This window comes from Atractosteus spatula, chromosome 27 (genome assembly GCF_055471065.1).
Source record: "Atractosteus spatula isolate fAtrSpa1 chromosome 27, fAtrSpa1.hap1, whole genome shotgun sequence".
Taxonomy (NCBI): domain Eukaryota; kingdom Metazoa; phylum Chordata; class Actinopteri; order Semionotiformes; family Lepisosteidae; genus Atractosteus; species Atractosteus spatula.
In genome coordinates this window covers 10,699,272-10,711,147 of record NC_142732.1, presented here as the reverse complement: position 1 = coordinate 10,711,147, position 11,876 = coordinate 10,699,272, and the positions used below count along the sequence as shown (strand labels likewise).

Below are 11,876 nucleotides of genomic sequence, written 5' to 3'. Positions count from 1 at the left end.
TGCGCACGCGTGCAAAGGTGTTTGTTTGTGTGCCTGTGTGTGCGCACGCGTGCAAAGGTGTTTGTGTGCCTGTGTGTGCGCACGCGTGCAAAGGTGTTTGTTTTTTTGTCTGTGTGTGCGCACGCATGCAAAGGTGTTTGTATGTGTGTCTGTGTGTGCGCACGCGTGCAAAGGTGTTTGTTTGTGTGCCTGTGTGTGCGCACGTGTGCAAAGGTGTGTGAGTGTGTGAATGGGGGTTCACCAGTTCAAGTTCCAGCTGTGCATCCCCACAAGACCTGCAGACCAGGCCTGAAAGGATCAAAGGAAAGACAAAGCAAACACTGTCCGATTACAAAGGCAGAGATACAAACCCAGAACAACAAACACAAACTACTGGGGATTTCTAGTTGCCAGCTTTTACTATCTTTTTAAATAAAGGAGTAAATAAAAACCATAACACTTTATTTTTTTAAAAAAGCCAAACTATTTATTGAACAAAGCAAAGAAACATAAAACATTTATTTTTACTTTAAACCAGGACAACAGTTACATTCCAGGTGCTGGTTGGCTGGGTGGCAGTGCTGAAACACTGACAGCATTCTGGGTTAAACCATCAACAGCCCTCTGCCCACTGCCTGCCACTCCCTGCTACCACACTGCCCAGCCACATGCACGCGCACACACACACACCCTAGTGCTCACACAACCTCATCCACACACACACAGTCACTTCCTCACCCACACACACACTAACACTCGCTGCCCTGACCACACACACCGCCCTGTCCACACACACACTCGCACACTTCCCCAGCCACACACACTGGCCACACAGAAGCACATGCATACACTGCCCTGTCCAACCACGCACACTAACGCAACACTGTCCTGGGCTCACACACACACGCACGCACCCACTGCCCGGGTCATGGAGTATAACACTGAAACACTGATTCCCACACTTTGTAAATGTAAATGAGCAACAAAACCTTAAAAATCAATATAATAAAAATAAAAAGTGCCGCCTTTGTCTGAGACCCAGTTATCGTTTACGAGAGGGAGGGAGGGATACGCACACCATGAAAAGGAAGCAGCAGCAAAGCAGCACTGACTCAAGGGTCAATCAGAGCGAAAAACAACAGGAATTTACAGTGCATCTCATACATCACATCTGGGCCCACAAGCAAAACTTAACAGATCAATTATTCTGTCAGCACAATCTGAGTTAAAACAGACAGCCTGGACCAGCCGGCCAGCCGGCCCCTGGCAGACTGCAGCACAAAGCAAAGAGCCCCATCCAATCAACTGTTCCCCTTTATACACTGAAACACACACACCCCCCTCGCACCACAGCACGTCAACACACACACACACCCTCGCACCACAGCACACCGAAACACACACACCCCCCCTCGCACCACAGCACGCCAACACACACACACACCCCCTCGCACCACAGCACACCGAAACACACACACCCCCTCGCACCACAGCACACCGAAACACACACACACACCCTCGCACCACAGCACACCGAAACACACACACACACCCTCGCACCACAGCACACCGAAACACACACACACCCTCGCACCACAGCACACCGAAACACACACACACACCCTCTCTCCACAGCACGCCAACACACATACACCCTTGCACCACAGCACACCAACTGAAACACACACCACATTACACCGACACACACCCCCGCGTCACATCACGCAGCAATATCACACTTGCACCACCAACACACATCACGTACAAACACACACACCATGCGGCAACATCACACTCACACCAGATACACACATCACGTGGCAAAATCACACTTGCACCACAGATACACAAATCACGCACACACACAAAACACAACTTCACACCACAGATACACACACCACGCAGCAACTTCACACTCGCACCACGGATACACATTTACACTACGCAGAAAGATGCATCCTCTCACACTCCATGCAGACACACTATGTGGAAACATAACTTCACAATGCAGAGGGGCCATAAAGAAACACACACAGGACACCCCAGGACATCTCACATGCACAGAACCAAATCTACTTTACAGGATTTAAAAAAAAACTCCAACAGAAGGGAAACCAGTATTTAAAACTACATAGAGCCATTACTAAAATCAAGGGTTTTTGTTAAAAACTGAAGCATGGCGATGCAATGCACACGACAGAACTTCACAGAAACCCACAGCAGGATAAGCTCCCAGCATGGTGCTGGATCGGACCAGATCAGGATTCCAGCACCACCCATCCCACCTCAGCCAGGGCCCGCTGGCTACAGCGTGACATCGTCCTGGACTCTTACAGCTCCCTCTGAGCTACAATTAGATAACCTGCAATTATCCGTCAGCCATTAGCACACGCGCCGGGATGTATTAGGATGAGCAGAAGCACGACTCTTTGCCAGCCTCTTGTCACGTCTGCCTGCCCGTGGGCCCAGTGAGAAGGGGCTGGACTAAGGCAGGCAGCCAGGCAGGGAGGCACGAGGGTGGTAGGCTGTGCCCAGCTACACTGCTGACCATTTCAGAAAAAGCAGAGCCTCTGCCCTCCCTGACCCACCTGGCGCGCTGCCCTGCTGCCACTCAGCAAACACGGACGACCAGCAAATGCCAAAGGTCTTGGGTATCCAGTGTCTAGGAGCAGAGGTGCCTGCAGAGATGTAATGGTGGGGAGGCAGGCAGTGAGACAGGCGGACAGAGAGGTAGATGGACAAAACACGCTGACGCCTCTACTCTGCACAGACTGAACGCCTGCAACTGCCCGGTACTTAACAAGCTCTGAAACACTCGGCGTGAAACCTGTGCGTTTTTAGCTGCTTAGAAAAAATCCAGACAAAGCTGTAAGAAGTCACAGTAAGACTGCGCTTTCTGTTTGACTTTGCAATGTTAGAAGATTTCTTTTGTGAAAAATGTGTGGCACACTTGGCGGAAATGCTCTCCGACGATGGCTCTGGGTATCTGGGGAGAGAGGCAGATAAGGGCATGCTTTGTTCCTGTGGCTGCGACTGAGGGCACTGAACCCTCCAGAGTGAGGGTGAGGGGGGGGGGGTCTGCCTCCTGACTGCGCGGCCAGTCTTGCAGGGCAGGAGAGGGGTCAAGTCAGGGTGGCCATGAATTCGCGCATTATACTAGCTGTGACAGAGCACCACAGAGTGCCCAGAGAGCTCAGCATGCAGGAAGTCTCCCTGTTCTGCAGCTCAGCCAGCGGCCCTGTGCAGACTGTCCGCCCTGTTGATCAACGGCAGGGCGGCCATGCCCCCCAGAAAGGCACACTCTCACACAAACGAGGGGGAGCAAAACGAGGGGTGGTGGATGATGCCGCTATCAGTTTAGACTCTTTGTCAACTGGAGGGCCTGCCTCAGTGCTGCCTGTCTAGCTAGGCCTCCCTCTCACCCAGTCTTCATTTCACTATATACCCAGCTTGTCGCACTGCACTTCAGCACATCATGACCCAGGCTCTGCCAACAGCTAACCAGCAACCAGGGGATCTTCCTCCTGCCACAAGCCCTTCACAAATCCAGAACAGAAATGCAATACAAACAAAAAAAAAAACAAGATTCCCCCCTGCAAAAAAAAAAAGCCACAGTCCACACATCACTGCGAGTTTCAAAGCGAATGTCAGAAAAGTTCAGGGGGACATGCAGTGGCCCCCCATCCCAGGCAGCGGCTGGATTATTCCAGTGACGAGGCGCAGCTCGGACACAGCCATCAGGCCGGGAAGTTGGAGGAGATCTCAGGATCGAGACGTTGGGAAATCTGCAGTCTGCTCAATTCCACCCCCTGGGTGGCGCTCCACCTCCTCAGCAGTCCGACGGCCCCTGCTGGGGGGCTGTTATCATTCCCTCATGGCCCACTGCGACTCAGAAAAAGGAACAGAAGTGCCATATTGTCCAGTAGGAGTCCGAGTCCTGTTCTGCTCTGGGCCGAGTGCACTGGAGACCCAGAACCCTAACGACACTGCACGGACGTGGGGGCAGCCCGCTCTGTGGCGGCACGGCTCCTGAGCGAGGCAAGAAGGCGCTGGCACAAAGGTGGGTGGCTCTCTCACTCGCCATCCCACCCTCGCTGGACAGGAGGTCCCATAGGGCCAGGGCGGTCTCTTCAGAGCTGTCCCTCTTCGAGGAGTCCCCTGGCCTGACTAGCCCTGCGCTCGGAGCTTCGCTGCACTGTCACCCCACTCGCCTGACCTGCAACTGCCCCAATATGAAGTGCAAACACGACAGAGGAGCCCATACAGACCAGAGGCTGTGTTTCTGCTCATTACTGTATTTTGAAAAGGGTCTGTACCTAATGCTGTCTCCCGATTTCTACAAGCCTTTGATATTCGTACGGAATTGTCTTCACCCAAGGTCTACTGACGAATAATTCAAATTAAGCTTCAGATCTGAACACTATGTCCTCTATTTCCTCATCAGCAATGAGATCCCATGCTGGTTGTTTGCTTTTTTGAGCTCTGCAGGTATTAAGAAACAGAAAAATGCCCGGTCCGTGAAAGGTGTGCACAGAGCGATGGATGGTCACCCTGAGCGACAACACTCTTTTCTGAAATGGGAAGTAGATCACGAACTCCCTACAGGCTGCGTAAGCAAGGGAGTGACATCACCACAAGGGAGTGACGAGACCCTGCCAGGAGCAAGTCCTGCCCTCTCCTGGAGTCAGGGCTTTATGTTTCTGAATCACTAGAATCTGCAGCACTTCAAACGAAACAGCGCAGGGATGCGATACCGACCTGAGCCGGCTGAGTGGCTGGAGCGAATCTGCTTGTGACGCAACGCTCGGCAGACCTCCCGGCCCGATAATGCTGGGGTGGCCTGAATGGCGACACACTTGGGGTGTCCCTGACCTCTCTCACACGCTCACTTTGAAAAATAACCCCAGGCAGGTGAGGTTACCGTCCGAACGAAACTGACCTACTGAAATGGGATTAGGTAAAGAAATGTACTGGGCGATCTTTTCTACGCAAAAGAGCCCCTCTGAGCCAGGCAGGCTGGCCCCCCCCGCGAGCCCGACCCCCCCGTCTCCGACAGGGTGAAGGGACCGAGCTCAGGACGCGGGGCTGACCGGGTGTGGCTGCAAGGACAGCCGTCCCTCAGTGGGGCCTCCTGGCCAGGACTCCTCCCAGCCTCACAAGGCAGCAGGCACGCGCAATGTCAATCAGCAGGAAACAAAAGAAAATCTAACAAATGAAAAGCGAAATAAAAAGAGGAAAATAAAGTTTGAGCCACCAAAACTATCTAGCCGATAAAAAACGCTTTCACTGACAGGCAGTAGCAGACAGTCTGCCCTGTCCCTCTCCACTACCTTCCCGAAAAGTAACGCCAGCCACAGAACACCTCCCCTCAGCACTCCCTCTCTCTGGCCAGTCCCGTGGCTGGTCAGAGCCTGTGTCCTGTGGCTATGGTGCCCCGGACTAGCCTTCATCTCCCTCATCCTCATCACACCACCAGCCTGGCTGAGTGTGAGCCCCCTTCCTCAGCTAAAATGCAGTTTGTCCCTGAAAGACCAAACTTCGGCAATTCTGAGACTAAGCGTCCTTCTCAAACATTTCCTCCTGGCTAAACCTCTTCTCTTTCTCACCTTCTACAAATAATTCAGTATCTCTTTCTCCCTTCCTCTACGTCTTTCACCCTCCTACCTCTCTCTTTCTCTCTCATTCACGTGTTCTGATCTTTTGATGTTGAGTACAGAGGAAGCTTTATTTATTTTAGATTCTTCTTTTGCGTTTTCGTTAACTTCTCCCAGGCGGTGCTCCGGCCCGCTCGATCTCCTTTCATCCCACTTTGGCCCACTTGAGGAAGGCAGGGATGTCACGGACCGGGACGTTCCGGGTCAGCGCCTTCACCCGCAGGTTCCGGTCATCCGTCAGCAGGACCACTTCTCGGCGCAAGCAGACCGGCCCGTCTGGACCAGGGGGAGGGAGAGAGAGAGAGGAGATGTGAGCTAGGAAGCTGCAGAAGGCAGCAGAGAGACCGGCGAGGACTGACAAGGATCAGGTCTGCACTGTTAGAGAACAAGGGAGAGGAAGAGCAGGGGACAGACAGAATGTCTGCTGGGTTTCAGTGTATTTGCAGAACTCTACGATAAAGCCTCCTGCATTGACCAGTATCAACTGCTGAGGGGTTTTATATGCTCAGATTCCTTGCCCTAACTTGTGTAAGGGAGGGGTCTGTCACTGCAGAGAGGCAGAGAGTCTGCACTCCTGTGGGTCCAGGCAGTGTGTTTGCATCTATCTCGTTGTTACAAAGCAAATTAAAACAACGTGGCCTGGTGTGACCAGTTCTCACACAGGTGGACAAAGCAGTAGGATGGGTGATAGTATGATAGTGATAGTGAAAAGGGCAGCAGGCAGTAGTACAGAAGCATAAAAACAAAATGGTAAAACCAATGGTAAAAGAAAGCAAACACAACGTTTCGGCTGTGGAGCCTTCTTCGGGTGTGAGAAGGCTCCACAGCCGAAACGTTGTTTCCTTTTTTCTCTTTTCACCATTGAATAAAGCTATTACTTGTTCCTTTGCAGCCTATGCATGCTGATCCAGCTACCCACCTGAACTACCTCTGCCTTTTTATATATACACATCACTCGAACACTTACAGAGCTACTGTAGATTTACATGCATTTAGTGCAGAGACATGGCCACATGCTGCAGCCATGGCTCCTCTCAGCCTGGCCTCGATACTGAGCTTGCTGGCGAAGGAAGTGTTGTGCGTGCAGAGCTCGTCTGTGTGTTTGTTGTGCCTGCGTATCTGTGACAGTACAGGCAGGGTGCAGTGCCCGGGCCCTGGGCAGGAACTCCTCGGCGGTGTGGTTCACCAGAGCGAGGCCTCGCTCCTCGGCACGCAGGCCGTGCGGTTCACTGCATGCCACTTCCTGCCCGGGGCGCTCCAGGCCGAGAGTACCACACCCGCAACGTGGGCAGGTGAGACTGGCTGGCACAGCTCTGCAAGTCGCTCACAAAGCACGCCTAGAGATCGTCAACCTGCTTGTGAGCAGCCTGCTTCCTTCTTTCAGACCTGTCCAGCCTCAAGTGCCTCTCTGGAGTGGCCACTGGAGCCCTGCCCCTGGCTGGTTAGTGCGGAGGTCCCCCAGCACCGTGCTGGTTATTGTGCGTGCCGAGTATCATTCCTTCGTGCACAACTACGCTGCAGGAAGTGAGCGTGATATAATGCTGACAAAACAGAGAGTAGCATTTTTGAAAACCTTAACAGATGTGGATTCTGTTAAGCTGTGTGAATAATTTGTGCAGGGCTATTTAAAGAGTTATGTTTGCAGCAGATAAAGAAAAGGTTTCTCCAACTAAGCAAACAGCATGCGCAGCACAGCTAGGTGTACACAAGTGAAGCTGAGAGATGGAACAGTTTGTATAAACTCTCCTTGGCTCTGAAGCACTGCAAGGTTTTAATTACCACTGTAAAGAAGGAGAACTGAGTCTCTTGAAAGAGCAGACAGGACACCAGTCACAGAGAGCAGATCCACACAAATGCACAAGGGTCAGGGTCGCCCTGCTGACCGGACCCAGCTATGGAAGACGAGACCAGACGACAGAACAAGAATCGGTGCAGAACCAGGCTGCCCTGCCAAGGAGCATCAATATGCAACACGGCTGACGCAAGTCTGTGCTGCTGCAGGATGCTGTGCTGGGCACGCTGGAGCAGGCACCCAGAGCACTCCTGAGGCTCCCATGAGGCTACAGCACATGCTACCCAAGCTTTTGGGCCTCGTGATAAATGCCTCAGCCACTACAGGCAACCAAGGAAGACGCCGTGCTCCATCAGATGCTGAGAGTCTGTGAAGGTCATTCATTTCAAGGAGAGCAGAGGGCCAAGGAGTATACACTGTGCATGGGTTTAGACCTTGTGCGCGTCTTTTAATCCCTTGAAATAAATGCATATTCATGGAATAATGCAGCATGGAGAGGAAGAAAGGAAAAAAAAAAGTTTTAATGAAAGCAAAGCACCATGAGCTCCATATGAAAATGTCCGCTGGGTGTACAGGCTGCTTTCCGAGTGCAGTGTGGCATTACCTTTCTGAGTGGGCATGAAGTCCTTGGCCTTGTCCTTGCAGTAGTGCAGACAGCAGGACAGGATCAGGTCATCGTTGTTCCCCTGCAGACACACAGGCAGGCAGGTCAAACGACAGGTGACACGGGGTCAGACTCGCACCACACGAGTTTGCTCCTGTGGAAATGCCTCAGCAGGAAGCAATGCGCAAAGCTGCCCAGCGTCATGTAAACCTTTCAGCACATGAATTCAGGAGACTTTGCAGGCAGCATGATTTTTCAACATCAGGAGTTTGCTCTTCTCACATATCTAAGCATGGCAGCCAATTCTTCACACACACAGCACACAGCTTTGGGACTGCCAAACGACTGCAGAGCTGAAATGCTGCAGAGCAGACCATGGGGCCTCAGAGACCCCTGTGCAGGAAGTACAGGATAACTATCTGTTAGCTCTGTGTGCAGTTCTGCTATAGGAATCTATGCACGTTATGAAGGTATCCCATTTTTTTTCTACAATCTTTCATTTTTTTTTTGGAGTTGTAGGCTAAACCATGTCCGAGATTCCAGTCTGCTGTGAGATTCAGGATTCATATGTTGTGTATTAGAGAGGCATACCAGTCTGTCCCCCATTCACCTGAACATTTAGGTCCAAACTCCGCATGGGGCGGTGCGGTGGCTCTGTGGCTCAGGATCTGCGCCTGTGGCTGGAAGGTTGCCGGTTCGAATCCCGCGGCCGGCAGAGGAATCGTACTCCGTCGGGCCCTTACAACACGTGGGCCCTTAACCCCAACTGCTCCAGGGGCGCCGTATAAATGGCTGACCCTGCGCTCTGACCCCCAGGTTCTCTCCCTGTCTGTGTGTCTCATGGAGAGCAAGCTGGGGTATGTGAAAAGACAAATTCCTAATGCAAGAAACTGTATATGGCCAAGAAAGTGATCTGATCTATATTTACTTCCAAGAATTTTATTTCTAAGAACTGCAATGATTTTCCTTCCCTTCTGCTATGAGCTTCCAATGCCTGCAGATCCACTCGAAGTTGCGGGTTTCCAAGGAAGTGCGATACCCCTGATCTCCAAATGCCCGTCCCCATCTTGCCCTCCTCGCTGTCTAGCGGTGCCCCCCGGTGGCGGGGTACCTGCTGTCCGGAGGTGTCCTCGCTCCGGAAGGCGATGGACTCCAGCTCGTTGCCGCGGCTGGTGAGCGCGCGCAGGCAGGGCTCCCTCGCCACGAAGGCGCGCTCCAGGAAGGAGATGGCGGCCCGCGCGCGCTCCTGCACCTGCCGCGCGTGGCTGCCACTGCGGCGCTCCGTGTCCTGGCCCCGCGCCAGCCCGTCCAGCTCCGTGATCACTGCGGGACAGCGGGGCGGAGAAGGGAGAGTCAGGAGAGAGATGGGGGGGGGCTGGAGAAGGACAGACAGGGCCGATTCCTGCCAGAGCAGGTGATCTGACCCAGACAAACACAATGGCCATTGTCCTGAACCTCCGGCCAGACTGCCGAAAATAGTAATGACAGTAGACTGGGCACAACGATGCACAACACAATGAGTGTTTTGTCTTCGTGTCTGAGCTCCCAATTCTGCTCATAGCCCATGTCGGTCCTTACAACACGTCTGTGCGCAGACAGCATATTTGTGTACGTCTGTGTTTAGACAGCACATGTGTTTCTGTATCTGTATCTGCGAGTGGGCTGTCCTGTCTGTGCATGAGTAACTGCGTGGTATTTCATATACCCAAGAGCGGGTATGACAAGCAGGGAGTGTGTTTGCAAGGACTCCGTCTGTATCTGTACAATAGCAGCTATCGCAGCTGGCCCATTAGAAAGCCAGGCCTTCCTCTGTTTTGTTTTACTATAAACAAATTAAGTGTAATGTTTTGTGCTCTGGTCCCATGCTCACCTCCTCCCCCTGCGCTCGAATCCTGAGGCAGCAAGCTGAGGGAGCAGGGTTAAAGACACGGAGCGCGAAGGGATTCTGGACAAGGGCTGGAGAAAATTCTGTGACTGACCAGCGGGTGATCCAGGATGGGCCAAGGGGCCTCCTGTCCGCTGTGATCCTTCTTGGGCTGCACTCTGACAAGCGTGAGCTCACCTGCGTGCTGGCACGGCAGGTAAGCTGCTGCACTGCCATCCCAACACGCTGGGAGCAAACAGTGCCGGTGCCACTCCCCCGGAGCACATACACCAGCGACCGTGGCAGTGGCAGGACATATAGTATTTCTACTGTACATGAGCTAAGGCCCTTCAAGCAGAACTTTCTAAACATTTTTGTTTTAATCAGTTTTGTGTTACTCTGAAGGCATAACAGGGTTTACTTCCTTTCAGTAATCAATTTTTCTTTAAAAAAAACAATTTGAAAGAAAAGGAGCAAGAATTAACACTTGGGGTAGTGAATGCCACTCTGACCCATGAACAAAAAAAATCTCTACTTCCCTAAAATCCCCAGATTTCCAAATATTCCCTGGCTATTACCCTGTGCATTCCCAGGATCCCCCTCTCGTCGCTCAAAGGAAGGTGGGTGGGGAAGCTCCCAGCCCGCGCTGTCCAGACATCATCCAGACGCCCTGCCCAGCGATGGCACCCCCTCCTTGTCTCATATTATTGTCACACTTCTTTGCTCCATGCCTCCCTCTCAGGGCAGGGGTATAAACAAAGTGTAGGGTTACTGTGTCACCCTGCTCCAGTGTCACCGGCCCAGCGAGCCCACCTGAAATAACCCACCACACCCGAGACCGCGCTGTAACCCATACCCCACCCCCCCGCCGAGCTGGCACAGGCAGGGCAGGGCCAGGTCACATGGTCCCTGGGAATCTGACACGGAGGCCAGGCTGAGCTGCAGTGCAGGCCATGGCAGCCCTGGCTCCCGCACTGCCAACTGATAAAAGCCTTTTATTTTTAAACATCTTCAACAGAGGATCGCGCTAATTGCAGGGCAGCGTTCGGAGGGGCGTGACTTGGCTGTGCAGTGTCGCTGCTCGTCACTCCAAGCTCTGTGTTTCTGCAGCGTGGCCAGGAGCCTTTCCCCCCGGCTCTGTCCCACCTCAGCCTCCTCCTCTCCTCCCTGCTTCCTCTCCTCTGCCCTTCTCTTTCTCCATCCCTCCAGGCTCAGTGCTGCCTGCCAGACCACCCACAGCTCAGCCATGTTGGCACAGGTTTACCAGCCCTGAGAGCCATGAGCACAGACTGCCAGCACTGCCTTCTCCCACACTCCCTGCCACACTGAAGCACACAGGCCCTCGCTCCTCTCAGCGAATACTGGAGAGGCCTGCACAACAGCCCCAAACCAGCTACGGATAAGGGCGGCTCTGTGCAGCAGAACTGTGCTCGCCTGTGCACGCTCAGCTCCGCATGTGTGTTTGACTAGGGAGCAGTGCAGACAAGGAGCAGTGGGATAACCCGTGTCCTCACCGATGAGGGGCACCACCAGGATGTAGCTGCCACAAGCCATCAGGCATGCCAGTCCGTCCAGGTGATCGATGAAGCCGTTGGTGTCGGGGACGAGGAAGAGGGGCGTGACCTCGATCTCCAGCTGCCGGCAGGTCTGCAGCAACTCCTGCAAGACAGTCATGCATCACACGGGCGTCAGGCAGTGTGGCTTTTGGCAAGTCAATTGGGCGATCTTCACACCCACAGAAAACACACTCGCATGACTGCAATATACATATATCAGACACCATTTGGCGCATCCACCTCATTTAGTTGCTAACAGCTAATTGATCTGAGGATCTCACCCAGTGGCTTGTGAAAAGAAGCAAAAGGTACTGGCTTTGACAACAAGAGCAACAAACCTCTTCCACACTCGGACAGCCCTTTGAGTAAAAAAATGACTCCTGATCCAGTGCAGCTCCTGTGCCCTATACTGCATTTTCCACTGTTT

At 52.9% G+C, this 11,876-nt stretch overlaps 1 protein-coding gene across 1 annotated transcript in view; it reads right to left on the bottom strand.

Moving 5' to 3' along the window:
- Positions 1-439: 439 nt before the first annotated feature.
- The window catches only part of smg6 (SMG6 nonsense mediated mRNA decay factor), a 91,905-nt gene continuing 80,468 nt past the window's right edge, over positions 440-11,876 (bottom strand). Inside the window, exons 16-19 of the mRNA XM_088906722.1 lie at positions 11,408-11,552; positions 9,141-9,352; positions 8,030-8,111; positions 440-5,909 (exon numbers count right to left, since the gene is read on the bottom strand). Of these exons, the coding sequence (XP_088762848.1) occupies positions 5,779-5,909; positions 8,030-8,111; positions 9,141-9,352; positions 11,408-11,552 (570 nt within the window). The 3' untranslated portion in view covers positions 440-5,778. The remainder of the gene's footprint in view (positions 5,910-8,029; positions 8,112-9,140; positions 9,353-11,407; positions 11,553-11,876) is intronic.